General features: G+C 40.0%; 2 protein-coding genes across 6 annotated transcripts in view; one reads left to right on the plus strand and one right to left on the minus strand.

Moving 5' to 3' along the window:
• timm17a (translocase of inner mitochondrial membrane 17 homolog A (yeast)) lies at nt 1-2,037 on the minus strand. Its single transcript, XM_077725864.1, is given in 6 exon segments — nt 1-302; nt 367-477; nt 551-679; nt 744-874; nt 1,062-1,226; nt 1,988-2,037. Coding segments are annotated over 6 exon segments (636 nt in total). The 5' UTR covers nt 2,014-2,037; the 3' UTR covers nt 1-228.
• Nucleotides 2,038-3,071: 1,034 nt separating this feature from the next.
• The window catches only part of ptprt (protein tyrosine phosphatase receptor type T), an 85,855-nt gene continuing 62,934 nt past the window's right edge, over nt 3,072-25,992 (plus strand). For all 5 annotated transcript variants that reach the window (XM_077725968.1, XM_077725966.1, XM_077725967.1 and 2 more), the window contains exons 1-8: nt 3,072-3,472; nt 11,074-11,172; nt 14,314-14,474; nt 14,547-14,657; nt 15,861-15,942; nt 16,529-16,644; nt 16,718-16,892; nt 23,941-24,234. In XM_077725968.1, the coding sequence (XP_077582094.1) occupies nt 3,397-3,472; nt 11,074-11,172; nt 14,314-14,474; nt 14,547-14,657; nt 15,861-15,942; nt 16,529-16,644; nt 16,718-16,892; nt 23,941-24,234 (1,114 nt within the window). In that variant the 5' untranslated portion in view covers nt 3,072-3,396. The remainder of the gene's footprint in view (nt 3,473-11,073; nt 11,173-14,313; nt 14,475-14,546; nt 14,658-15,860; nt 15,943-16,528; nt 16,645-16,717; nt 16,893-23,940; nt 24,235-25,992) is intronic.

A 25,992-nucleotide genomic window follows, 5' to 3' on the forward strand; every position in this document is an offset into this window, starting at 1 on the left:
TTTATTGGAGGTTCCGCTGCACTAAGAAAACAAAAACATGTGATTTTTATGATGATGATGATGTCACTGTGCAGTTCTCAGTTCACCGTGCGGTCAGGGCAAAGTTGTCTCTATATTTTACGTATGTTCAGGTCATCTCCGTTTCCACTGAACTGCAATTCCAGCAAGGGGAAAACCAAAAAAAAAACTTGTTTTTTTCTTCCAAAAAAGTTGAAGTTGGACATCCTTTTACTGGTATTGCCGGTAGTCTCCAAAGGGGGCGGCGGCGGGCATTGGGGAGGGCTCCTCGGCAAACTGTGGGCCTAAAACAAACAAATATTATATTACAAAATAATTTCCTGACAAATTCAAGTCATTCCAATTTACCTGTGGGTATTTGCGAGGAAGCGAATCTGGACAGCATGATTCCGGCACCCTCTATCAAGGCCAGAAGAATTCCCCCCATGGCTGCCGAGCCCACCATGGCCACTGGACCATCTGCACAGAGAGTAAATCAACAAGGTAAGTTGAACACAATCTCCTTGGGAAGAAAAAAAACATTTCCACTGACTTCTAGCGGCGAGGATGGCTCCCGTCATGGCGCCACTAGTGATGGAGTTCCAAGGGTCCTCCTTCCCGCGAACCTTCACCAGGCCGCAGTCGATCATGGAGAAGAGGCCACCCCACACGGCAAAGCTACCTATAAAGCATGGAAGGAGATGTTGGATGTCTGGATGGATGGATTTAGCTGAGAAAAAATGTACCTCCGAGTTGTGGAGCTCTGGTTTTGATGGCGGTCATGCTGCCTTTCATTCTGTGACTCATTCCCTGCAAAAAAATGCACTTAAATAATGCATTCACACTAAGGAAATACGTTCTTTATTTTCTTTTACTTCTTAATTTATTCAATTTTTTTTAAGATACCCCAAAAAAAGTTATCCAGTGAAAATAATGCAACCATTACATAACAAGTAATATTTTAGTATTAAATTGGGCTTTGGTGGTTCCTCCTCAAGAAATACTCTGTTTACAAGATTCTCCATTTCCATCATTACCGTATATTCCAGACTATAAACTACTACATTGTTTTTTTAATAGTTTGGCAAGGCTTGCGATTAACACTGCTGATGTCGTTAAGGGGTCTTACCGAGGGTGCGTTCCTGAAGCCTTTCACTGCTTGGAATATCCCACCACCAATGGCACCCATGGTGAAGGCCCCGCCACAGTCGTCTACAATTCTCCAGGGGCTGAAAAGAATTTAGACAGAAATTAGTCGAGATGGACTGGAAACCAACAACATGTAACCCATTTATATCGAAATTATGGTGTACATATTTAAAATAGAATATTTAGTTACTTTAAAATTGTCCCCTATTTTTCTTTGGAATTATGTGGAATGTTTTTTCCTATTTATTTTCCTAAATATTAGATACACATTATTATTTTATATACTTTAAGCCCTAAAACACACAAAAGAGCATGTACTGCCTGGTCAATCAATATGACAAGTATGTAATGTTATGATAATTAATGTGACTGAGTAGATTGAAAACAGAATATGTCAGGGAATGATGGTTAACAAGTGCTCATAACGTACAGTATTGTAGCTTATGAAATAGCTAAAGCTAACAGGGCTAACATGAGTCTTAAAAGATCAATATAAGGAGTCAATGTGCCACATTCACTTTATTGTAGTTTGTGAGTAAACAGTGAGCGAAGTTAGTGAAACGTGACATGGTGACACATTGCCCAGTTCTGGACTCGAGCACGTCCGCAAGGTCATAACAACGTGCTTCTAGCCTCGATGTCGCCTGGCTAGCGCAATCTAATGACAACTTAGCATCCAAGCTAAAGGCGGTAACGAACCGGCAAGGGCTCAGCACCGGAGAGAAACACAACAAGCGAAAAAAAATACTTCAAATTGTTCCGAGTGACTTCCTAAGTTATACGCTAAATTGAAAATACAGAATGTATACATTATGGTGATGTTTTTGGCCAAAGCACCTACCAGGGCTCTCTTGCATATTCCTCCATTTTGTTCTTCTACAGCTCCCTGTGTGCGTGTGACGGCACGACGACGTCATGACGCTCCGTGAGGCGTTCATGTGCAATTAAATTGTAGCAAAAAGCAGTGCTTGCCTATTAATCACTTTGATTTCACAAGGGTTGATTTTTTATTGTTCCGATCCCTGCAATAAATTAATTCCAGCATTCAGTATTCAAAGCATTCCTCAAATAACATTTTTAATCATTTCCTTTTCTGAACCTCTCTTCCTCAAAATGGTCGCGCGAGGGTGCCAGTGAATAAGAGCCAGAAATTCCCAACAATCTACCAATCCAAAATAAACAGAATCGCTCACACACACATACACTCATATATTACAGTCATACCTCTACTTACAAAATTTTCAAGTTATGAGAAACGTTCTGAACCAATACATTTCGTAAGTAGAGGCACGACTGTTTAGTACTTTGTTTAATACTTTATATATAGCATATATACATTGTGTAAGCATTAAGCAAAGTACAAAACAGTCATACCTCTACAAACAAAATTTATTTGTTAAGAACATTTGTGTCAAAGTGGCAGCCCGGGGGCCAAATCTGGCCCGCCGCATCATTTTGTGTGGCCCGAGAAAGTAAATCATGAGTCCCGACTTTCCGTTTTAGAATCGAATCGAAATGAAGAGTATAGATGTATATTTTAGATGTACATTTCCTGATTTTCCCCCCTTTTAAATCAATAATCATCATTATTAATCATTTTTTTCTGTGGTTTTAGTTCAAAATTATATTATAAAATCTAAAAATATATTTTAAAAAAGCTAAAATAACATTGTTTTAGATGTAGTCTGACACCCTTTGGTTTAGAACGTTTCTCGTAACTTGAAAATTTTGTAAGTAGAGGTATGATTGTAATATATGTATGTACTATATGTGTGTAAGCGTGTGTCTGTACGCACTTATGTAGGTACTTAGTTTAGTTAGTTAGTTCCAGTCAGGCCCCGCCCCCTCTCCATCCCACAGGCTCAGACGCGCATCCTCGCTCACTGGGCCGACGGGATGGAGAGCGAGAGAGGGAGCGAGAGAGGGAGCGAATGGCTGAGGTCTCGGGGAACCTCCTCCAACCCAACCTCCTCCATTCCCTCGCTGAGGCTGGCGCGTGCAGCAGGTTCGCCATCGTCATTCACTTTGCGTCCAGTAGCCAAGCGGAGCGACCTCATCCACCCAACTTGGACGCAAATGTGAAGGGAAAAAACCCAAACAACTCCAATCTCCTACTTTTCTTTCTTTCTTTTTTTCCTATTTGGAGGAGTACCGTCACGAGGAGGCACGAGCATGTGAAACAAGTTGCCGTAAAGGATTTGATCACAAAATTTCTTCTTTTTTTTCTTCATATAAGACGCCAAAGAAGAGATGGACGTGCTACGTTGGCGCCTACTTTTCTTCTTTTGGGGGCTTTTGGATCAAACCTGCGCACAGTTCTTCCCAGGTCAAGTAAAAAATACTCCTTACTACTTTTACATTGTATTCTACTATATTGAAACGTCCTTTCATATTTTTGCTGGATGTTGTACTTAGTAGTCGTGCATCTCCAACCCATGACAACAATTCCGCACTTTTATAAACACAAAAGACACATTTCATTTAATTTTGCTTTGTCTTATTCACTACTACTAACGATAATAGGCGTCCAATCATGCCGTACATCCACCCGGGTCAGTCACTAACAGACAGACGTTCAGTCAATTCCTACACTAACAACAAATAAACACTTTTACCATAACAAAAGATGCATTTTTGTTGCTTTGTGTGTAAATCCTTCCCCTCCATTAACAATCACAGGCGTCCAATCATGTGTGTTTCCCATTTGTAGACGTCCACTCCATTCAAACGGAAATCTTAACAACAAACAGACACTTTGACAACCAAAATCAACACTTTTTGTCTGTGTTTTGACTGTTCATGATATTGACCGTCCAATTATGGCGTCCAATCACTTGAGTCAATCACTCGCAGATGTCCAATCTATTCGGACTGGGAGGACGAAGGTTTGTTCGTTTGCTTTCACCCTTCAAATAGATTGGACACCATTTGCCATCAGTGTTAACTTTTTTTCTTCCTTTAGTGCTTGTTATTCAGACCACGGATTGAACGAGATACACACACACACACACACACACACACACACACACACACACACACACACACACACACACACACACACAACACGAACACACACACAATCACACACACATAAACTGGTCCACTAAAACAACAAATATTGTTGTTTTTGCATATATTTGTATTGGTAATCTTCAATGAGTAGATTGTAACCGTAATGTAGTAACTTGAGTGCAAAGGACGGATTGAATTGAACGTGTGCGCGTGTTCTTCCACCTGCAGTGCACCTTTCCATCGTTAGAGGGCGATGATGGCATATCACACAATGGCTTAGTCTTGGTTAAAAAAAGGACACTTTTTCTTCCTATTCATTGCCATTGACATGGAAATACGTCCAATTATGTTGAAACTGCAAGGAGTGGCTGAGCATACTGTTTGTTATTCTTCCTAAATACAAACAATAAATGGGATGTGAGCCTGTTGGCTGCCCTTGGTGGTAATTGATGATCATTTTCTTTCTTACACTTGTTTACCTCCTTCCCTTTTAAACAGTTCTCCTTTTCTTATTTGGATGATCTAACCTTTTCTTCCTTTATTTTCATCTTTTTGTTTGTTTTTCTTCCTCCCATCTTTCCTTCTTTCTTCCCTTCTTTCTCCTTTTACCTTCACGATGCTTCTGACCTCTCCTTCTCATCCTTTCTCCTTCTTTTTTTTTGCCGGCGGTCGAAAGGCGCCGTCCGTCAGAGGCGCGTGACGAGTTTGATGAAATTTTCCAAACGAAAGTCCTAGTTGGCGGGGGCCTCTCGCCGCCTGCAGGGCCAATTAGAAAGCATATTGCGGCCTCTTTTTAAGGGCGTCATTAAGGATGACGCGCCCACTAAAAGTTGACCTTGCCGAGTCGGCGCGCCGACCTTGGAGGAGGTCACCGTCCTCTTCCCCGTCTAAATTGCACTTAAGGAGATTTGTTTGACGTCGCCGTCTCCTTGACGGGAAGGCCGAGGACGGGGAAGATGTCGACGGCGAGTCGGCAAAGGTAAGGTAGCAACTGTGTTGTTGTGAGGGGAGGAGCTTCTTATGGATACAAGTAGTGCCATCTGGGGACATTTTGGATGAAGGGGAACTATGTGGAAATGAGATGAGGAGCTCCACCTGCTTCCTTTAGGCCAAAATTTGTGCAGCCAAAGTAATTCATCATATTTTTACATAATGGAAAGTTTTTCTAGTCCACAGAATTACACCGTATTAATGACCAGACGTTTGGTCGCCGGTCTTTTGGTCGCCGGTCAAATGGGGACAAAGTTTACTGTTGAAACCAGCTCTCAAAATTATATTCATGAGAAAGAGTTTAATATCAAAGTACTGTTTAATATCAAAGTAGTGTTTCATATCTAAGTACTGTTTAATATCTAAGTACTGTTTCATATCTAAGTACTGTTTAATAGCTAAGTACTGTTTAATATCCAAGTACTGTATAATATCCAAGTACTGTTTAATATCCAAGTACTGTTTGATATCCAAGTACTGTTTAATATCCAAGTACTGTTTGATATCCAAGTACTGTTTAATATCCAAGTACTGTTTAATATCCAAGTACTGTTTAATATCTAAGTACTGTTTAATATCTAAGTATTGTTGAAACCAGCTCTCAAAATTCTATTCATGAGAGAGAGTTTGATATCTAAATATCTACTGTTTTCAACAGTACTTAGATATTAAGCAGTACTTGATTACAGTAAACTCTCTGTCACCATTTGACCGGCGACCAAACGTCCGAGCACCTTGATTTTAAGGTACTTTTCAGTATTTTCCCGTAGATTTTGGGTCACATCTGCACTTTCTGTCAATTGATCACTTCCTGTTAGTTTTGGGACATTTCCGGGTCACTTCCTATTGATGTTATGCTTCCTTCTCTTGACATCTTCAGTTATTTTCCATATATAGTTTGATTATTTTCCTCTGAATGAGCAGCTGTAAATTGAATTGGACATCTAGCTCCGCCAAAGGGTATGAAACATGAAATAATTTGGATGTCTATCAGTGTCAAGGCAGCCATGTTGTTTCAGGGTCTGAAAAGCAATGGTGGACTAAATCCAAACTTGCTCCAATCACAACCAGTTTTCATGAGTTGGACCTTTTAGCCAGTGCCAAAATTTCTACTTTCCAAACAGATTATTTAGAAAAAAATGCAAATTTTTTTTCAATAGCAAATGTCAGCATGGCTTCATGCTAATTTGATGTTACGTGAACGCAAAACATAGCTCGGGCGCCAAATGAAGCGAGTTAGCGCGCTCGTTAGCGCGTTAGCACGCATGGCCGCTAAGTAGTTAATGAGGGAGAAAACAGCTGCGAGAGCGAATCACGTTTCGCAAACTCTCGGGAATAATACAAGAAGAAAAAAAAACAATAACAAAAAATGAGAGTTCCTACCCGAGCGGGGGGTCGCGAGGTGACCTGTCCGATGAAATGACGGGCGGCCTCGTGTTTTAGCGAAGGCTGTCATCGCCAAAGTGGAGGTGAAGACAAGTCCCCGAGGCGTTTTTTTGCACACGCTCGGGTTCCGCTCGAGCACCTCCGTCGGACCGTCTGTCAATCAATTGCCCCCCCACCCCCCGGGCTCTTCCTCGGCCCGCCGCGCAGCTGCCGAGACCGAAAATACGAGTGGAAGGCGTTCTCGTGTCATCGGGGGAGGAAACTGACCGAGAGAAAACGATCCAAATAACTGTAAAATGTCAGAATTTCCTTTTGGGTCACATTCTTATTCATTTTTAAATTAAATTAGATGTCTAACAATGTCAATGGGCGCTCCATAAGAGACTAAAACAAATAAATATTCGCATTTTCCTTCATAGTTTAGTTTTTGTGTGTTTTTTTCTTTACAACTGAGCAAAATTGCCATGTATATTTATGGATGCAACCTTTAAAGTCAATTTCATTGGAATGAAATACGTCTAGTGGTAGAATGGTGTTACTGCATGTGTAATTGCCGCGAGGGATTGTGGGAACGAGTCCACCATTATTTGGCGTGGATTCATTAAACAGGTAAGATGTGTGAGATGTCTATGGAAAAACTTTAATTCTTTTGAGATATAAGTTCATTTAAGTTGCGGGTTTAGTTTAGTTAACGGCGGAGTGTCATTGAGTTCATGTCGTTGGTGTTTAGTTTTTATATACGTATTTAGTATTTTGGCTACTCTAATTCGACGAAGTCCATTGTTCATGTTATGTGCTAATTGCTAATGATATACCAGCTGCTATTGTTCTAGAACTTTCTGGCCCGCAAGTGTCGAAGTGTGCGAATTGTTACTGTAATCTTATTTCATAATGATATTAATCGAGTTATAACTAATTAATGTATATACAGTGATAACCGAAAAATGTGAAAATGAAGTCCTTTTTTACATAGTCTTACTCTATTGAATCAAGTATTTCCTTTGATCTTTTCCGATGGAGGTATTTTGTTTAAAGTCGAAAAAACCTTAATTTTAAAGAAAAATAAAAGGATGGAAAGCTTCTGTTTTGTATACAGTTGTCACATAGTTGAAATTAGCTCAGAAGAGTTGAAAATTATATTATTTTAGTCACTTTTGGAGTTGTGTACATGCCTGTATAAAATAAAAAATGTAATATCTTGTCAGCACTAGTAAATTTGTGTATATATAGTGTGTATATTTTTATTTATGTATATGTATAAAACTCTTATGACATTTAGCACTCCCAACTACTCAACTTCACTTAGGGATAAGAAAAAAAATGAATATTGCAACTTAATACAGTGTGCATGTTCACCACCTGAGGTCACACAAAGCAGGTCGGGGTGCCGTATGCAAGGACGCTTGTAGCTCAGGGCCTGTTTTTGTGGCTTTGCATATGTGGGTGTACTTTTAGAGTCCTTATACCTTTAGACAGGTGCGTGCACCTTTCATAGCCGCAATGGTTTTATTTTTTCCAGTGTGCTGACCCACTTCCTGAATGTATGCCCCGACCGGGTAGCTCGTCACTGACCTTGGACCCTCGAAGTCGCCTAGGGGCGCCCCGCTTTTTCATCTCTCGTGCGTCGTTGCCAGCCTTGATTAACGTCCACGGGGGAATGATTTGACCGCCGTTGACGGGCTTAGACGTCCAATCACTGGGGCTTTTAAAATGAAATAAAACTTGGAGCTGTTTGTTGCTAGTTGACGTGAAGGCAAATGAATGAAGTTGTTAAGTAGAGGAACCATGGTACTTCATGGGAAGCATTTAAACAGATTCTGGAGGCATTTAGTTCCTTTCTTTTGAATTTTGTTGATCTTTTCTTTGGCGGATGAGCTCAGTGGAAAGTAGAAAAGCGGCTCATTCAGTTAAATGAGTTAAATCAATTTCCGTTTCAAGGCTGCTGGAAATTGATGAATAGAGCAGTAAAATGAAGGCACCAATGTGGCAGCTCCCGATGATTAGCGTCTCACGCCCAAGCGGCTCAGGGACGGTCAAAGAAAGTGCGGAATCGTGGAGTTGCGTATAGCCAATCTCGTCTGTAGGGGCATCTCGTCATTATATTGTTTGTTCTGTTGTCAGGTGACCTTGGAGTGCCCCCAAAACAACAGGAATTGACCATAAATGCCCCAAAAGTGAGAACTCAGTAGCTTAAAATCTAAATGAGGTGCCCAAAAATGATGTCATTCATTTAGATAGACTATTTTGACACTATTGAAACAAACATTAACGCAAAAAATGCAAATTTTGAACAAATAACAACAAAAATAACTCAATGTATGACATAGGGTGGCCAAGTTTATTAACATACCTTCCACTTTAAATGGAATTGACATCAACAGTAATCCCTCGATTATCGCGACCTCACTTAATGCGAATTCACTACTTTGCAATTTTTTTCTGCTATTAATTATTATTTGTATTTTTTTTAGGTTCCATGCTGAGTCCTAGTAGCAAGAGGGGCTTTCAGCGTGGATTTTCTCATTGCGTGCACCTGTCATGGTCGCAATTGTTTTATTTTTGCCAGTATTCTGACCCACTGGTAAAAATCCACGCTAAAATTCGTAAGTGGAAGCCATTTTTGCTACGAGGACTTAGCACTGAAGTTAAGGTGACCCTATTTTGCGATTTTTCGATGACCGCGGCCATGTTTGTTCTACATTAACCGCAATATTCGAGGGATTACTGTTTTCATTTCTAGTCACGGCACACAAAAGGTTGACCGGATGTCCAAATTAATCAGCGATGAATCGGCTATCAAAATGATGGTTGGTGTGACGGCCCACTTGAAATGGAGCCTAATATAAACGGTAGCTCCATTAAAGCCGTTTTCTTCGACGTCATTAGCATTTAGCGCCCCCTCGTTTGCCTCATTAGGAAGCAAAGAATTCAAAGTCTACCACTTAGGCAAACGGAGATGTAAACAGCAGTCGCATTAATATTCACGACACCCCCACGCGCACATAAATGGGATGTGTGCAATCATATGCATCATGTAAACAGCTGGAACGTGATGAGGAAAATGTTAACATGCATGCCAGAGGGTCTCTTAACCATTTATAAGGGTGCTCGTTGAAATACTATGTCATTAAAAAAAACTCCAGAACGCTATTGGGAGCCAAAAGCAATTGGTTTATCTTTTTATTCATTTTACTTTCAAGAAATCAACAGAAAGTGAGCTGTAATTGTCCCTAAATTAACTGGAACTTAGAAATGACCCAAAAAGAATCAGGAAGGACCCCAAGCAATAACATACCCCAAAATGGACACAACCAAAATCCTGAAATGAAATCCCCCAAAATACACAGAAACATCAACAGGAATTGAACAAAACAAAGCTTACCAAAATAAGACATTGCCCAGAAATGATGCAAAATCAAGGTTAATGGGACCCAAAAATGCCCTAAAATCAAATATGAAGAGTTAGCCTACTAGCATGAAAAACACATCCGATCCATTTCATAATATTAGTCAATAATGTTCAATTTATTATATTTTTAATGACCCTATATCATCAATTCCACTACAAATGCTGGTTTTAGGCTGTGGCTCATTGTTATTCTACATCTCATCACTTCAAATCGCAGATCGTTTTGAATACGAAACCGGCTAGCTTGAGGCCCTTTTGCTAATATTCTTCCTAAATATTTTACAGGGACGAAAAGCGCTCAATCGGAAACCAACGAGAAGCACTCGCAGACACGCGAGCAACTATCGGCGGACTTGACGCGAACGCGCGGCGACGCGAGGCGGCCACTCGCGAAAGACGAGAATGCCGCCCGCGGCGGGCCGGCCGGCCGTCCTAAACGCTACTTTTACCGCACGCTTACTTACGTGGCGTCGCGGGCGCATGCCAGCATATGCTTTTAGGCGGCTTAATAGCGAGACGGCGGCTGACAGCTGATTTAATCACTGCTAACAAAGAAATGGCCCCGGGGCCCCAACCATCCTAAGCGATAAACAACTAAACACACAATTGGCGACGCAACACTAACGCTACATATAGACATTTTTTCTAATGTTTGTCAGTTGCCTCAAATGGATTGGACATGTATTGCTGTCAATGGTAGTGAAGAACTCCATTTAAGGGCATTTATACATCCATTTTAAGGCATTCCAGGTTAAACATCTTTTTGGGTCACTTCCTCATGATTTTCAGGCATTTTTGGGTGATTTTGTATTGTTTTGGGAGATTCCCAGATCACTTCTGATTTTGGATCACCTCCAGATATTTTAAATCACTTCATGTTGATTTTTGGTTCACTTTTGCAGGTGGAATTTCCTGTTCACTTCTTATTTTGAGTCATTTCTGATCATTTTAAGGCATTTTCTGGTCACTTTGTGTTGTTTAGGGGGAAATTCCCGGCCCACCTCTTACTTTAGGTCATCGTGTGTGGAATGGCCGATTTTAGCGGTCGTCAAAAAGTGCCTGGAAAAAACTTGGCTTTAAAAATTTCCATCTCCCCTTCTTGTTGTCTGACATTTGCGTTTTCTTTTCAGGCGGATGCGATTTCGAAGAATCGTACGGCAGCTGCGGCTACGCCGTGGCCTTGGGAACGGCCGGCTTTACGTGGGAGCACTACCGAGACCCGCAAGCAGGTACGGTACTTCCCTGACTGGTTCACTACATTTTTTTTACAATTTGATGGATGTTTGTTCACATTCGCTAAAAATCCCAAATATTTTTTGTGCTTGAAATTGAGGTAAAAATCTACTTAATGATCATAAAATACGTGGAGTCATGACTTGAATGTAAGGTGTCAACGTATGGCCTCTTGATTAGTTAATTTTCCCAGAATTCCCCTTTTTCAACCAAAATATCCTATTTTTGCATGAAAGTTTTCAAATTTTCCAAAATATAAATATAATACACTACAAGTACTAATATCTCAAAGCAATGGTTTTAAAGCAAGGTCTCTTGATGTGTTATTATTTTCCCTAAAATATACTCCAGTTTCCATATTGAACCAAAATATGCTTTGTTTTTTCCTGAATTTGTAAAATTTTCAAAAATCAAATACTTACAAACTATGTTGAGTAATACCTCAAAGAAAAGGTCTTAATGCAATATCTCTTAATTCACCATTAAAAATCATTAGAATATGCTGTTTTGCTTGAAATTTGATCAAATCCCAAAGTCTAATTTGGCAAAATCACAAAAACAGTTTATGGCAATGCTCACTTTTATGACTCATTCCTATCTAGTGTAAGGTAAAAAATACATTTTAGTAAAAAAATGTTTAAAAAAGTATTTTTCTAATACACAGGAGCGCTAATGCTAACCTTCAAAACGATATAGTTCATGTAGCATTAGCAGGCATGTACCTTTTTTACTTGTTTACAGAAACAAACGGGACGTCCATCGGCGTCAGCGGTGGCGAGTGGACCGTAACGTTGGCATTTTTTTTGCCTGTGCGCGAAAGGCTCTCAGACGGAGTGGAAAAAAAACGGGCGCGCATCCATCAGGGGGAGCAATAAAGGAGCGTTTTTAAGAGGCAGGCAGCGTATAAAAGGCGCGGCGCGCTGGAGTAATGGCTCCCCGCGGGCCGCCGATAACTCTGCCTGTTTATTTGCCGTCTCGGCGCCGTGCCAATAATGGCGCAAAACGACACGCCACCGCCGCAAAGTTTTCCGTACCCGCTTCGTCTGACGGCTTCATTTGCGGGATCGCTAGGACGATATTCCCAAAAGTCGTTTACGTCCTAACGTAATGAGGCACCTCATTTTGGGGTTTTTTTTTTGTTGTCGTGACGACACCAATGTATTGTGTGGAAAGGGAGCCACGTGATAGGCCGATTTTGTGCGACCTTGTCGCTATGCTCGTCGTAAAAAAATGGTTTTGTGGTCACGGCGACCTTAATGTCACCAAAAATTACGGTTGTACAAATACAAATAAGTCTTATAATGACAGTAATCTCACCTTGTCATGTTGGATCTAAAGTAGGCAACTCAAAAAATGATGCTAGTAACACTAAAAGTAAGCCATTAAAGGGCAAAGTCGTTAGCCGTTAGCTGTTAGCGTACTTTGTTGTTGTGTTTTTTTGGTGTTTTCTGACGCAAGTGCCATGGTTTTGAGAGTCGCTGCTCTTTTTCTTTCTGTTGTCTGAGACACAAATTGTTGGATTTTGTTGCGTCAGGGCCACCACGTTTGTTCTTTTTCTCCGTGGCGCGCGCTGACAGTCGGCGCATAAATAATTTCCCGCGCGCCGCCGCCGCCTTTCCATCACACGTTTTCAGTCAAAGTGAAAACGCCGAGTCCTGCGGCAGCTAAAGACGCCCGTTTTATCTCCAGAAGAAGAACAAGAAGCAGATGAAAAGCAACAAGACGGGGAAGAACAAGAAGGTGTCGCTGGCTCGTGCTAGCGTGCCGTTCCCCCCCCCCCCCCCCCCCCGAGCGACGGGGGAACAAAAGTTGGCAAACTTTGCCTACTCTGACCTGGTTCCGTCAAAGAGTCAGGTTAAATCATTAGGTGCCGTTGACGATCGGAGACTTGGCATTCGCTTGAACTGGGAGTGGGCGGGGCTAGCAGAAGAAATGCTAAAGAAAGTCGATTTTTGGGAAAAATCATCAATCTGTCTTTTAAAGGTGCCTTTTTTAGGCTGGGATGGACTGGCAGAAGAAATATTAAAAAATGCTAACAAAATATGAGTGTTGCTACTAATATCTGATCGTTATTAATTCAAATAATTCAGAATATAAATATTTTTTTGTATTCATTCACTGTCATTGCTGCCAGTCACAATGGATTAAATGTCTTTTACTGTTTTTTGTATATGTAACCAATCAATTATGTTGTCTATTGCGCAACATTTTTCAAAAAATGGGAATCAGGTGCAAAGACAATGATTTTTTTCTTTTAATTGCTACAAAATAAACCCAAAAAAATCCAAAAACTGAGTTTTGTGATCAATTATTTACCGAGGCAGCTTCTCAAAATCCTCGGGACTCGAACCTCGGGTAAAAATGTAATGATCAAATGTATATTTATAATTAATGAGCATTTTGAATGTGCTAATTTTCTCTTTATTTCTTATTAGCGTGACGATAATTTCATCGTAATTGCCATTTTTGTGCCCCCTTCTTATTTATTTTCTTTGCTGATGTCTCTTTCAGCCCACCTGATTGAATTCTTTCATCATTTTTTATCGGAAAAGTGCGCGTGTAGACCAGCCGGCGCGGCGCAGCGCGTAAATCTCACGGCGGCGTTCCAGAGAGCCCGCCCGTGTCGTAAAAGGCCGCCAGGAAGGCACTCTGCGGCCAGAAGGTTTTTTTATGGGCCTCTTCGGAATGAAATCACCTCGACATTCATTTATTCGCCGCCGTCGACGCCCATCGACGTCCAATCTCCCATCACTAACAGACCTCCCAACAGATTGGACGCCAACAGGTGTAGAACACAGTTGTCAAAGTGGCGCCCCGGGGGCCAAATCTGGCCCCGCCGCATCATTTTGTGTGGCCCGAGAAAGTCAATCATGAGTGCCAAATGAAGAGTATAGATGTATATTAAATTTCCTGATTTTCTCCCCCTTTAAATCAATAATTGAATTTTTTAAATCAATTTTTCCGGGTTTTGGGTTAAAAATAATTTTTGTAAAATCTGAAAATATATAAAAAAAAGTCCGAGAATCAGCTGCTAGGAAAATGAGTGATTAACATGTTGCTGCTTTTGATGCTTGTCATTGCCAAAAACTTCAGTTTTTGCTTTTTTTGTTGACGGACATGGCCACTTCTTTGTTCAGGAGGCATGATGGCGGTGAATGCGTCGGGTCGCGCTTCAGGCCAGCGCGCTCACCTCTACGTACCCAAGCTGAAAGAAAACGACACCCACTGCGTGGACTTCCGCTATTCCATGAGCGGGCGCGACGGCGCCGGCCCCGGCGACCTCAACGTCTACGTCAAGGTGATGCTCTCGTTGCCCAACTCCGCCCTTTTCTGGAGGCTTACCCTTTGTTTGTCTTGGGGGCGGGTCTAGGTGAACGGCGGCGCCCAAAGCAACCCCGTCTGGAACGTCAGCCGCGTGGTGACGGACGGATGGGTCAAAGCCGAGCTGGCTATTTCCACCTTTTGGCCCAATTCTTACCAGGTGAGGCCAGCATTTCCACAACCGTTTTTAAACTAACACACTTTTTGCCTTTCAAAGAGAGAGAGTTTAAATATCTACTGTTTTCAGCAGTACTTAGATATTAAACAGTACTTGGATATTAAACAGTACTTAGATATTAAACAGTACTTAGATATTAAACAGTTCTTAGATATTAAACAGTACTTGGATATTAAACAGTACTTAGATATTAAACAGTACTTAGATATTCAACAGTACTTAGATATTCAACAGTACTTAGTTATTAAACAGTACTTAGATAATAAACAGTACTTAGATAATAAACAGTACTTAGATAATAAACAGTACTTACATATTAAACAGTACTTAGATATTAAACAGTACTTAGATATTAAACAGTACTTGGATATTAAACAGTACTTGGATATTAAACAGTATTTAGATATTAAACAGTACTTGGATATTAAACAGTACTTAGATATTAAACTCACTCTCATAAATCAACAGTAGATATTAAACTCTCATGAATATAATTTTGAGATCTGGTACTCTTTAAAAACACAGAAAAAGTACCAAGGGTAAATAAAAACCCAAATCTGCCAGGATGAGAAAGAAAAGAAAATGGTGGTCATTTTTTTTAGTGTAGACTTAGAAAGCGCACACACTGGCCTTTTCCTGTTTTTCTTTTTCCATCACCCCCCTCAAGTTGTTAGTATTCCGACCATGTGGTCACAACACTGACAAGTCCAGGACAACATGTGCGTGCGTATGTGTGCGCGTACGTGCGGGTCAGCCCGTCACTCCACTGAATTTTAACTCATTGCCTTAACAAATATCAGTATAAACATCCATATATAAATACAGTATATATGTACCTACATTTATAAAAACACATCTCTCCCTTCATCCATCCACCCCTATTGAAATTAATACATGAATCAAATCAAATGTGACATAATGTACAATATATATCATTGCTGCGTAAAGTATATTAACCAATAAATACTACATTAAAAAAAATAATAGTAGAAACTTATTGTGTGTATATTTTTAATTATATATGATGAAAAGGGAAGGCTAGACACTGAAATAACGTATATTTTGAAATCAAAGTATCTGAAAAAAATCACACACGATGCCGCTTTTTGATCAATTCCTCGAAATGGGATGGTTAACGAAGGGTGGCAATGACCAGGAGATGTAATTTTTCTCTCTCTCCTGCAGGTCATATTTGAAGCGGTTTCGGTCCAGGGCCACCCGGGAGTCATCGCCATTGACGACGTTCGTGTCCTGGCTCACCCCTGCCGTAAGTCCACTGCCGCGAGGCAAGATCTTGCGCCCTGGTTCCTAACTCGTTGCTTATATTTGACAAAAAACTCGCTCTTGCTAAGGATATACTGTTTTTTCTCGCATATACACTGTATTTGTAGCTAAAAAATATGATGACTGAATGAAAGGCATGGCTTATATGTGCATAAATTAGACTTGACATGCATGAAACTGCGAAGTAATAAAGAAGAAACGTCATAACGTCAGTCAATGCGGTCATTTATTTCAAAATAGAGAAAAGATAAAGAGATAAAATGCTAAACAACATTTATTTTGACGTCTATGAATGACATTCAAGAGAAAAAAACTGCATCTTGCATAAAATGTGAAAAAACTCACTTGTACTCCCTATTAAAAATGGATTCCTTCATTTTTTCACAACTAACTCTTGCCGGAAAACAAGTAAATAAAAACATACATATTCCCATGATTTATTCATCTGCTTTCTTAAACTTTCGGGCAACTTTTTAATGACTACGGCTATTTCCCAGACAATTCCTGTACATTTTTGGCTCATTTTTTCATTGACATTTGTTCACCTATTGTGTATTTGCCCTTTCCAGGAAAAGCACCTCACTTCCTACGTCTCCAAAACGTGGAGGTCAACGTGGGTCAGAACGCGTCCTTCCAGTGCACGGCGGGCGGAAAGTGGTCGCAGCACGACAAACTCTGGCTACAGGTGCGTCCGCTTTTCTCGCCCACCTGCCCACGGCACTTCACCGATTGTATTTTTGTTTTTTGGGCCGTCGTAGCAATGGAACGGCAAGGACACGGCGTTGATGGTGACGCGCGTCCTCAACCACCGGCGCTTTTCGTCCAGCGTCAGCGTGGGCGACACGTCGCAGCGCAGCACCAGCCGCTACCGATGCGTCATCCGCACCGACGGCGGCTCGGGCGTCTCCAACTACGCTGAGCTTATCGTCAAAGGTCAGCATGCTTTTAGCTTTGTTGTCATTTTAGCCACGCGGGCTAGTTTTCATTGCATGACACCGATGGCACTAGACGTCCAATTCGTAGGGTTGAAAAAACGTTCGCTTATACAGATGCTAATCAAATATCGTATTGGGATAATAACATATGTCAAAGTGGCGGCCCGAGGGCCAAATCTGGCCTGCCGCATCAATTTTTGTGGCCCTGGAAAGTAAATGATGAGTGCTGACTTTCTGTTTTAGGATCAAATTAAAATGAAGAGTATAGATGTATATTACATTTCCTGATTTTTCACCCTTTTAAATCAATCATTGTCCTTTTTAAAAAGAAATTGTGTTTTTAGTTCAAAAATCATTTTGTAAAAGCTAAAAATATATTTAAAAAGCTAGAATAACCATTGTTTTAGATCTATAAAATATGAATATTCAGGGATTTTAATCCAGTTCTTTTAATCCATTTATAAAAAAAAATGTAAATATTATATCTAAAATGGCCCGGCCCACATGAAACCGAGTTGCTTGAAATAAATATTACAAAATTGTTTCAAACTACACAAGGTAAGTAAGTGATTGCAAGGTTTTTCGATTTGTCATTTGTTTTTCAGAATACACATGTTGCCATATTGGGGAAAAAAATCAGCAAAATAGAACAAAGAAGCTCTCTGTTTCTGCCCTTAGTCTCAGTCATAAACAAAAAAAAATGATGCAAGATCTTTCTTGACTTGGGTCCCATAGTTTCACAAAAAAACCCCAAAAAAAACATTTGTATTTTCTCAAATCCTATGATGTCATCTCCCAGGCAAAATGCAAAACTGCCCCCCCCCCCAAAAAAAAAAAAACAACAACTGACAACCATAAATAGATTGCTAGTTTGATCACAACACCTCCATTTTTAGATTGGAAAATTAATTACATAAGAAAAAAAAGGACATATTTCAGACGTTGGCAAGCTTGCAGCATTAAACTCCCATTACACCTGAATGCACCAAACACTAATTAACCTCATTTTCCAGAAGCGCTGGCGCGAACGCTGGAAGTTTGACGCACAGGTGCGCTCTGAAAAAACATAAAGCTTAGGAAAAAAAAAGGAAAAAAAGCAGTACAAATGTAGCCAGAGGGAAGACAACAAGAGAGTCGCCGGATTTAGCAACACAAACACACGTACACACACACAAATAGGCAAAAGCATCACGGCCTATTTCCCCTGGCACGACGCGAAGCTAACGACACCTGAGCAAAGCGCGCAAGTGCGTGTCGTGCTAACAGATGGTCGTGGCGGTTTGGGTCCCTGAACTCATCAGAACGCGATACGCTGGCGGGCACACCACTCGTCATGGCCCTTTGTAAGCAATAACGGGTTAAAGTGATAATTCCTCGCAAATATGCAGAGAGATAACGCTTCAATGCTAATGCATTGGAGTTTCATTACCACGCACGCCACGGCCAAATCTCAAATGCTTCACAATTTGCTCTTGTCCATCTGTCGAGTCCACGTGATTGAAATTTAGAAGCCAACCGCTTTCAAACTTTCAAAGAGCTCCTCAACTTTCAAGGACAACCCTGAAGCAAGATGGCTGACTTTGTAGGTCAACCTGGAATTGATTTCTTTGACTAAAAAGTCAATGTATTTGATTATGCAGGACTGTTAATGAATAATCACATTTAAAAAAAATGACAGGCTTTGTAGTTCGCTGTTTTATTTTTGAAGATTAGCTGTAATTACACCAAAATTCACGTTTAATCAATATGGCCATGTGTAAATGTATTCTGAAAACCAAAAAATCTTTGCTGAATCTTTCTTTTTCGCCAATTTAGCTAACTTGGGCTCAAAAATCTTCTTCTGACCAAAATGGCTGACTTCTTGTACCTTTTCAGGCCTGTCTTTTTTAGATTTTTTTGGTGGGTCTACACATGGTGAAAAATATTACTAAATTTTACTCCGCTAGCTTAAACTTGTCTTTATAGCTATCTGCAATGAAGCTAAGTTGGCCTAAAACCTCCATTCATACTAATGGCAGCCATGTTGGCAGGGGCAATAGCATAGCGACAACAGTACTTGAAACCGAACAGGAAAACGGCCATTTTGGGGACTCGACGCAATGACGACGGATCCGTTCATCTCCGCCGGGGGCCGATTATTAGCGTCCTCGGTGATGAAGCCTCCGCATTACGCTGGCGCGGGAGTGGGCCGGACGTGGGATGTCATTTACGCCCGACGGCGAGCGATGGTCGGTCTTGGTAATTCCATCAGCGGCGGATCGACACCATTATCAGTCGGGAGCACCGCGTCGATGAGTCGCTTGGCGGGACGCTTCCCGTGGCAGAAACTCCCTTGCCGCTTTTATTGAGCGGCGAGAAAATGACATTGCAGCTTTTTTTTTCTTTTTCTTATTGGACTCCTGCAAATTTGTATGTGTTGAAGGCAAACGGATTATGTCAGTCGGACTCACCAATTCACGTGTTGGATATAGATTGGAGTTGCTCGCCCACCCGCCGACTGGGGAATTGACTCATGCAATGGCAATAGGCGTCCAATCCATCTTGACTGTCACGATGGATTGGACGCCTGTTGTCATCAATGGCAGCCGATGCTAATTTAAAGGAGAAAAAAAACAGTATATCTAATAATAATAGTAATGTATAATAGTAATATCTAAGTACTGTTTAATATCCAAGTAGTGTTTGATATCTAAGTACTGTTTAATATCCAAGTACTGTTTAATATCCAAGTACTGTTTAATATCCAAGTACTGTTTAATATCCAAGTACTGTTTAATATCTAAATACTGTTTAATATCTAAGTACTGTTGAAACCAGCTCTCAAAATTATATTCATGAGAGTTTAATATCTAAATATCACTTTTTTTGTGGGTGGACATATGATAAAAATGTCACCAAATTTCATTATGCTATCTTAAAATAACTTTATAGGATGTACTTTTCTTTACAGCCTTGTGCAATGTAGCCAATTTGGCATAAAATGTCTGCTTCTTATGCCTTTTCAGGCACACTTTTATCCCAATACGATATTTTCTCCAGACCTGTTTGTGGGTCTACTCATGATAAACACGCCCCCCAAATTGTATAATCATAGTTCAAACTGGCTTTTGGGGGGTCCGCATTTTGTTCTAATTCCAGTTTAGCGCTTAAATTGTCTGTTTTAGAGCAAAACGGGTGATTTCTTGTCAGCTTGATGTTATTTGGAGCTGTTTTGCGTGTTTTATTTTCCACTTTTTTTCGGCCTCCCTGCTTCTTCTACCTTTTATGGCTGCGGGGGGTGACTTTTCCAATATTTTGTGTGGCTGTATCACTGTGTGTAGTTTGCAAGGTCCTGCTTTTGTTGTGCTCTTGCTTGCGTGTCGCCTGCCGGTCAGAGATAAGACTCAGCGGGGCGGAGCTTAGATGCGCAACTGCCAATCAAAATCAGCGGAGGTGTGCTTGCTTGCGTTTGTGCGTGCCTGCCAGTTGCCTTGCCCACATACAGTACATCTTCTATATATTTTTTCAGCTAAAAATAACAATCCAAATCAATATTTGCGTGGACAGTGGTGGTTATGCAGAGGGTTGCTAGGCTTTGCTGTTCGCCCACAGGCTGCCATTGACAATAATAGAAGTCCAATTGGTTTGAATTGGGGAGGTTGGCGTTGAAGGGATCTCATTTTTTTTGGAACAGGATAAAGTTTTAGTGTTTGTTTGTGTTGTTGTTGTTGCTCTAATGATTGTTTTAAGAAAAAAAAGACAATTTGAGCCTTGATTTCATCTCAAGACAAAAACAAAAACACTGAAATTTGCTTTTTTTGGCTATTTGTTGCCCTTAATCTCTTATTTGATTGGCGTCCCTTAATCCGGTGTTTCCCCAAACACTCTAGGGCAAGGGTGTCAGACCCGGGGTTGGTTCGCGGGCCGCTTTAACGTCAATTTGATTTCAAGTGGGCCGGACCATTTTAGATATAATATTTAGATTTTTTTCTTTTATAAATGGATTAAAAGAACTGGATCAAAAAACCCTGAATATTCCGTTTTTTATAAATCTCAAATAATATTTATTTTAGCTTTTTTTAATATATATTTTTAGATTTTACAAAATTATTATTGAACTAAAAACACAGAAAAAAACGATTAAAAAATGACATTTATTGATTCAAAAAGGGGGGAAATCCAGAAATTTAATATACATTTATGCTCTTCATTTTTGAACTAAAAACACAGAAAAAAACGATTAAAAAGTGACAGATGGATGAGTCATCTACTGCCACCAGTGGCAACCTAGGAGTCGATTTAATCTTTTTGTGTAGTTCTCGATCGGATCGAGGAGCCGAAATGTGAATAAAGGAGGAAGTGGTTGCTATTCCGTCACCGTCCGTCTTTTCCTTTCATGTGCAAGATGGGACGCTTCTTAGAGAATATTTGAGGAGGAATTTATAAGTAATGCATGAGCAGGTATGAGGTGAGTGAGGAAGAAGAAGGGTGAAAAGTTGAAAGCAATCAGGAGCAACATGAGCATGTCGTCAGGTGGCCCTCTTCAAATAAAGTAAAAAGAGTAGGAAAAAAAATACACAAATTAAAATTTGACGAAATAAAAGATCAAGAGTGTTAAAATATGAATTGCTACAAATGAAACAAACTTGAATTACAAGCGAATTCAATAATATATACAATGTGAGCTGAAATCATGACAAAATATTGACGCAAATCTACTGAAAACACTGAAACTTGACTGGATTACAATGTAAACTGGAATGGAATTGTTCAAATCCACTTCAAATCCAATTCCTTCAATGTGAGCCTCACACTTGCACACATCCGCACTGTGTTTACACTTTGGTGACAGTGCGAGTTTGAATTGAGCACTTGAGAATAAAGCTGAGGCGAGGCGAGGCAAGTCAGCCAACCAGCCAGCCAGGCAGCCAGCACCTGCCAATCAAACACGTTCGGCTCAGCCAAGCCTGTCGCCAGATAGCGTTCGTAAAAAACTCCATGCTACGTCTGCACATTTGTCGCTCCTTTTCTGACAAACAAACTTTGACATGTTGCCATATTGAACAAAAATACTGCTTTTTTTAGTTTGAAAAATGAGTGGTCTTAAAGCAAGGTTTCTTCATTTGTTATAATTTACACCGGATAACACTTAGGTTTCCATATTGAAGATAAATCAGCTTTTTTTATTGATTTAAGTTTCAAGAGTCAAATGCTCATAAACAACATTGAGTAATACCTCAACAGAAATGTCTTTATGCAATAAAACTAACAGACCACTCCATTTTTTTTAGCTAGGTCTACAATGTCTTCTGTGTCTTATGTTTTTCTCGCTAATGCAACCAAGACATTTCCCAAATACAGGATGAAATCAAGTTCCTAACCTAACCTAAATTCTCTGAATACTTCACTATTTTATCAGAATACACTAATGTGACCACATTGGAAAAACATGTCAAATCTATCAAAAATAATAAATCATCAAAAATACAATACTCTCAAACTATATCAAGTCATACCTCAAATTAACGGGTTTCATGCAAAGAATCTTAATGTTTATATTTGTTGCCTTAAAAAAGTTTTTTTAGCATGGAATATCACCCATTCTTCAGAATTTGTTTAAATATGAGTGTTTTTTTTTTACATTGACTCTGGTATATTATGATTAGCAAGTTAGCATTAGCAGTCCTCACAATCATTTGTGCACATATCTCAAAACCTCAAAATAAGAATCTCAAAAGTCATAACTTGTACCTCAAGGTGTTTTTAGGTTGCTAGTGTAAAGGTGTGTGCTTGTGTGTTTTTGAGTGATTGACAGCTGGCTGACTGGGCTGGCAGACTACATCCATAAATTGTATTCATAAATATTCCCAAGCGGCCTTGAGGGAAGCCAAATATTCGGGTCAGTGCACCTTCTCCCACATGTTAATAAAGCCAGTCAGTGTATAAATCTGAATGTAAATATAAATACCACCATAAATATATAAATATGTGTCAGCGTGCTGGAAATTGAAGCCGTAAAGCAGCCCAAAGCTTTTAGACGTGACAGCCGGCTTTTCAAGCGCCTGTCAACAAAAGTGACAAATGAGTTTTACAGCTAAACACTTTCTCTTCTTACTTTTGATTGAGCTTTTTTTTTCTTTTTTCTTCTCCCTTTTTATTTTGTTCTCTCCTCTCACTTCACATTAGCGTCACTTAGCATCGAGTCGGCGGCCGACTGGCCTTTGACAGATAGCTCGGGCGGCGGAGAGGATCCCGATTGGTTTCATCCGCGTGTTAGCTTCTTAATACAGCGGAAGGCTAATAAGCTGTCATCTTTAAACCCCTAAAATATGGCGTCTTGTACGGCTTTTTGAGGCTTTTTCCCGTGACAAACGTGTCTACCGAATTTTGTGTTGACAACCTTAAACGGGCTGAATTTTGGACATTTTTCCAGGTGGAGGTTATAAAATATTGAAATGAAACTGTTGCCTTTACATTTTGATCCAAAATGGCTGCCTTATTGTGGGTTTTTGTTTATGGATTCTTGAGATTTTGTTTGTTGGGCTACCTATCATAGATATGCTTACCAAATGACACACTGCTACGCCAACCTGACTTTACACTTTGATCCAAAATGGCTGCCTTATTGTGGGTTTTTGTTTATAGATTCTTGAGATTTTTTTGTGGGGCTACCTATCCTAGATATTCACATCAAATAACACAATGCTGAGCCAACCTAGACTCTGGAGGCAGAATTTTTAAACAAATCCACAGTTCACTTTCACGTTCCCATAACATTTTGAGCCAAAATGGCTGCCTCCTCACCTATTTCCCCACATAAGTTCCTATGACTTTTTTGTGGGTTTAGCCCCGATAGACCTGTCTACCAAATTCCACGTTGCCCAGCATATCCGAATTCTCCCCCAGTAATCAAGGAAGAGTCACGGAGGCCATTTTGGGGCTTGTCTCAACGTCTAACGGTGATTTACGAGCCGCAGAAAGAGCTCCAAATGTGGATTTATACGGGTCCAGATGAACCAAAGCGGCTAACGGTTGATGTGTTTTTTTTTTTTTTTTTTCCGGGACAGCTCCGCCCACCCCCATCGCCCCACCGGAGCTGCTGGCCGTGGGCGCCACCTACCTGTGGATCAAACCCAACGCCAATAGCATCATCGGGGATGGGCCCATCATCTTGAAGGAGGTGGAATACCGCACCACCTCGGGGAACTGGGCAGAGAGCCATGTGGTGGACGCGCCCACCTACAAGCTGTGGCACCTGGACCCCGACGTGGAGTATGAGATTAAGGTGCTGCTGTCCAGGCCCGGAGAGGGGGGGACTGGACCCCCGGGGCCGCCGCTGGTCACCAGGACCAAATGTGCAGGTAGGTGCCATTTTGCTTTTTGAGAAATTGCAGTGATGAAATTGCATGGGGGCAAAATGGCCGCTTTAAATAGACCGTTTTTGTAATAGAATGAATTTGGTATTAATGAAAACATAACAACAACAACAACAAAAATCAGCAAACCAAATCCAGTTAGACTTGGCAACCTTGAACAAACTTATCAACTATAATTTGGTACTCAAAAATAACCTAATGTTCCTAAAATGAGAGAAATTAACATGTTTAATTCCTCTTTTTTCTCTTTTTTTAGAGAACCAAAACGACATTTTCACTTTTTTAAATGTATTCAACACCAAACTAGTTTTTAAATGACATTCAAAAAACATATGACACAATGAATAGGAAAAAACTCATATTTTTGGTGGACCATTTTTTTTATATGATCAGAAACTAAGACCAAAAATATGTTTTTAAAAAAATAACAATACTAAAACATAAAACGACATGTTAAATATGTTTCCATAAGTTTTTCGAATAACTAAAACATGAGGTTCAGAAAAGCAGAAAAAAAAACAAGTGGCACTTGAAAAAAGTGCCACTTATAGTCCGCGAATGACGGTAGTTTGTTATATTTAAAAATGACCATTTTGTTTGTTTTCTTACAATATTCTGTCACATTTTTTTTTAAAGAATGAGCCAAAATACACGTCGGCAATCATTAATGAGACAACATATCGCCCAGTAAAATTTGTAAGGCCCACCGGTAGTTGGAAAAAGAGCTTTTTTTGCTGTCAGTTTTTGTCGCTTTGGAATTCCTGACTGTCTTTTGGCCCTTTTTTTGGAATGCGTTTGGGGAAAGCGTGATGAACGAGCGGCGCCGCGTCGCCCATTAATCCAAACGGCCGCGGGGAGAGCCGACGCAGTGGCGGCGGAAATCAATCTTGCCGCCCCTCCTCCTCCCCCCCGACTCCCCGACGCCTTCCCCTTCGCTTTTAGTCGGCGACCAATCGTTGGCCCGACACTGAGAAGCTGTTTTTTTTTCTATTGCTTTCAGATTGCGTGCTGTGACGAATGACTTTGTCATAAAAAGATTATTGGAGGAAAAAACACATTTATGATCATGAATTTTTGACGTAAAAAGGTGACTCTAGTGAATTTTAGACTTTTTTTAACAAGAAAACGGAGCAAGATTGGGAATATCTGTTTTACATTGTCATTTTTTGAATAAATTAAGAAATATTCAGATTATACCAGATTAAACAGTAATAAAAACTGCAAATCTGGCAATATTATAATTAGATATGTTTTTTTTCGAAGTAAATTTGTGCAAAAAAAGTTGGGTAACGTACATTTTTTTTAAATACTGCTAATATTTGTTTTCATAGAAATGAAAAAAAAAATTACTATCTTGTCAAATTAATTTAAATATTTTTGAAGCAACCATATTACATTTTTTAAAATCATTTTATGTATTATTTACATTATTATTATTTTCTTACCAGGAAAAAATACATAAACACTGTAAAAGATATCACTGTAAAATGACCACTTTAAAAAATATTTTAAAAAACAACAACCATATTTTTTGTCAAAAACAATTACTTTAATAATAATTTCAGCAATTTCTTCCAAACCAAAACTAAATATTTTCAACTTTTCTCCAAAACACAAACTCTTTCACTATCATTGATGACCTTAAGCGTCCAATCATCCTTTTGAGTTCATCACGAGGTCAATTGCCGCCAGCCAATGAGTCAAAAAAAACAAAACAAAAATATTGTCGGTGGGCCAAAAACG

This window comes from Stigmatopora nigra, chromosome 10, assembly GCF_051989575.1.
Source record: "Stigmatopora nigra isolate UIUO_SnigA chromosome 10, RoL_Snig_1.1, whole genome shotgun sequence".
Taxonomy (NCBI): Eukaryota; Metazoa; Chordata; class Actinopteri; order Syngnathiformes; family Syngnathidae; genus Stigmatopora; species Stigmatopora nigra.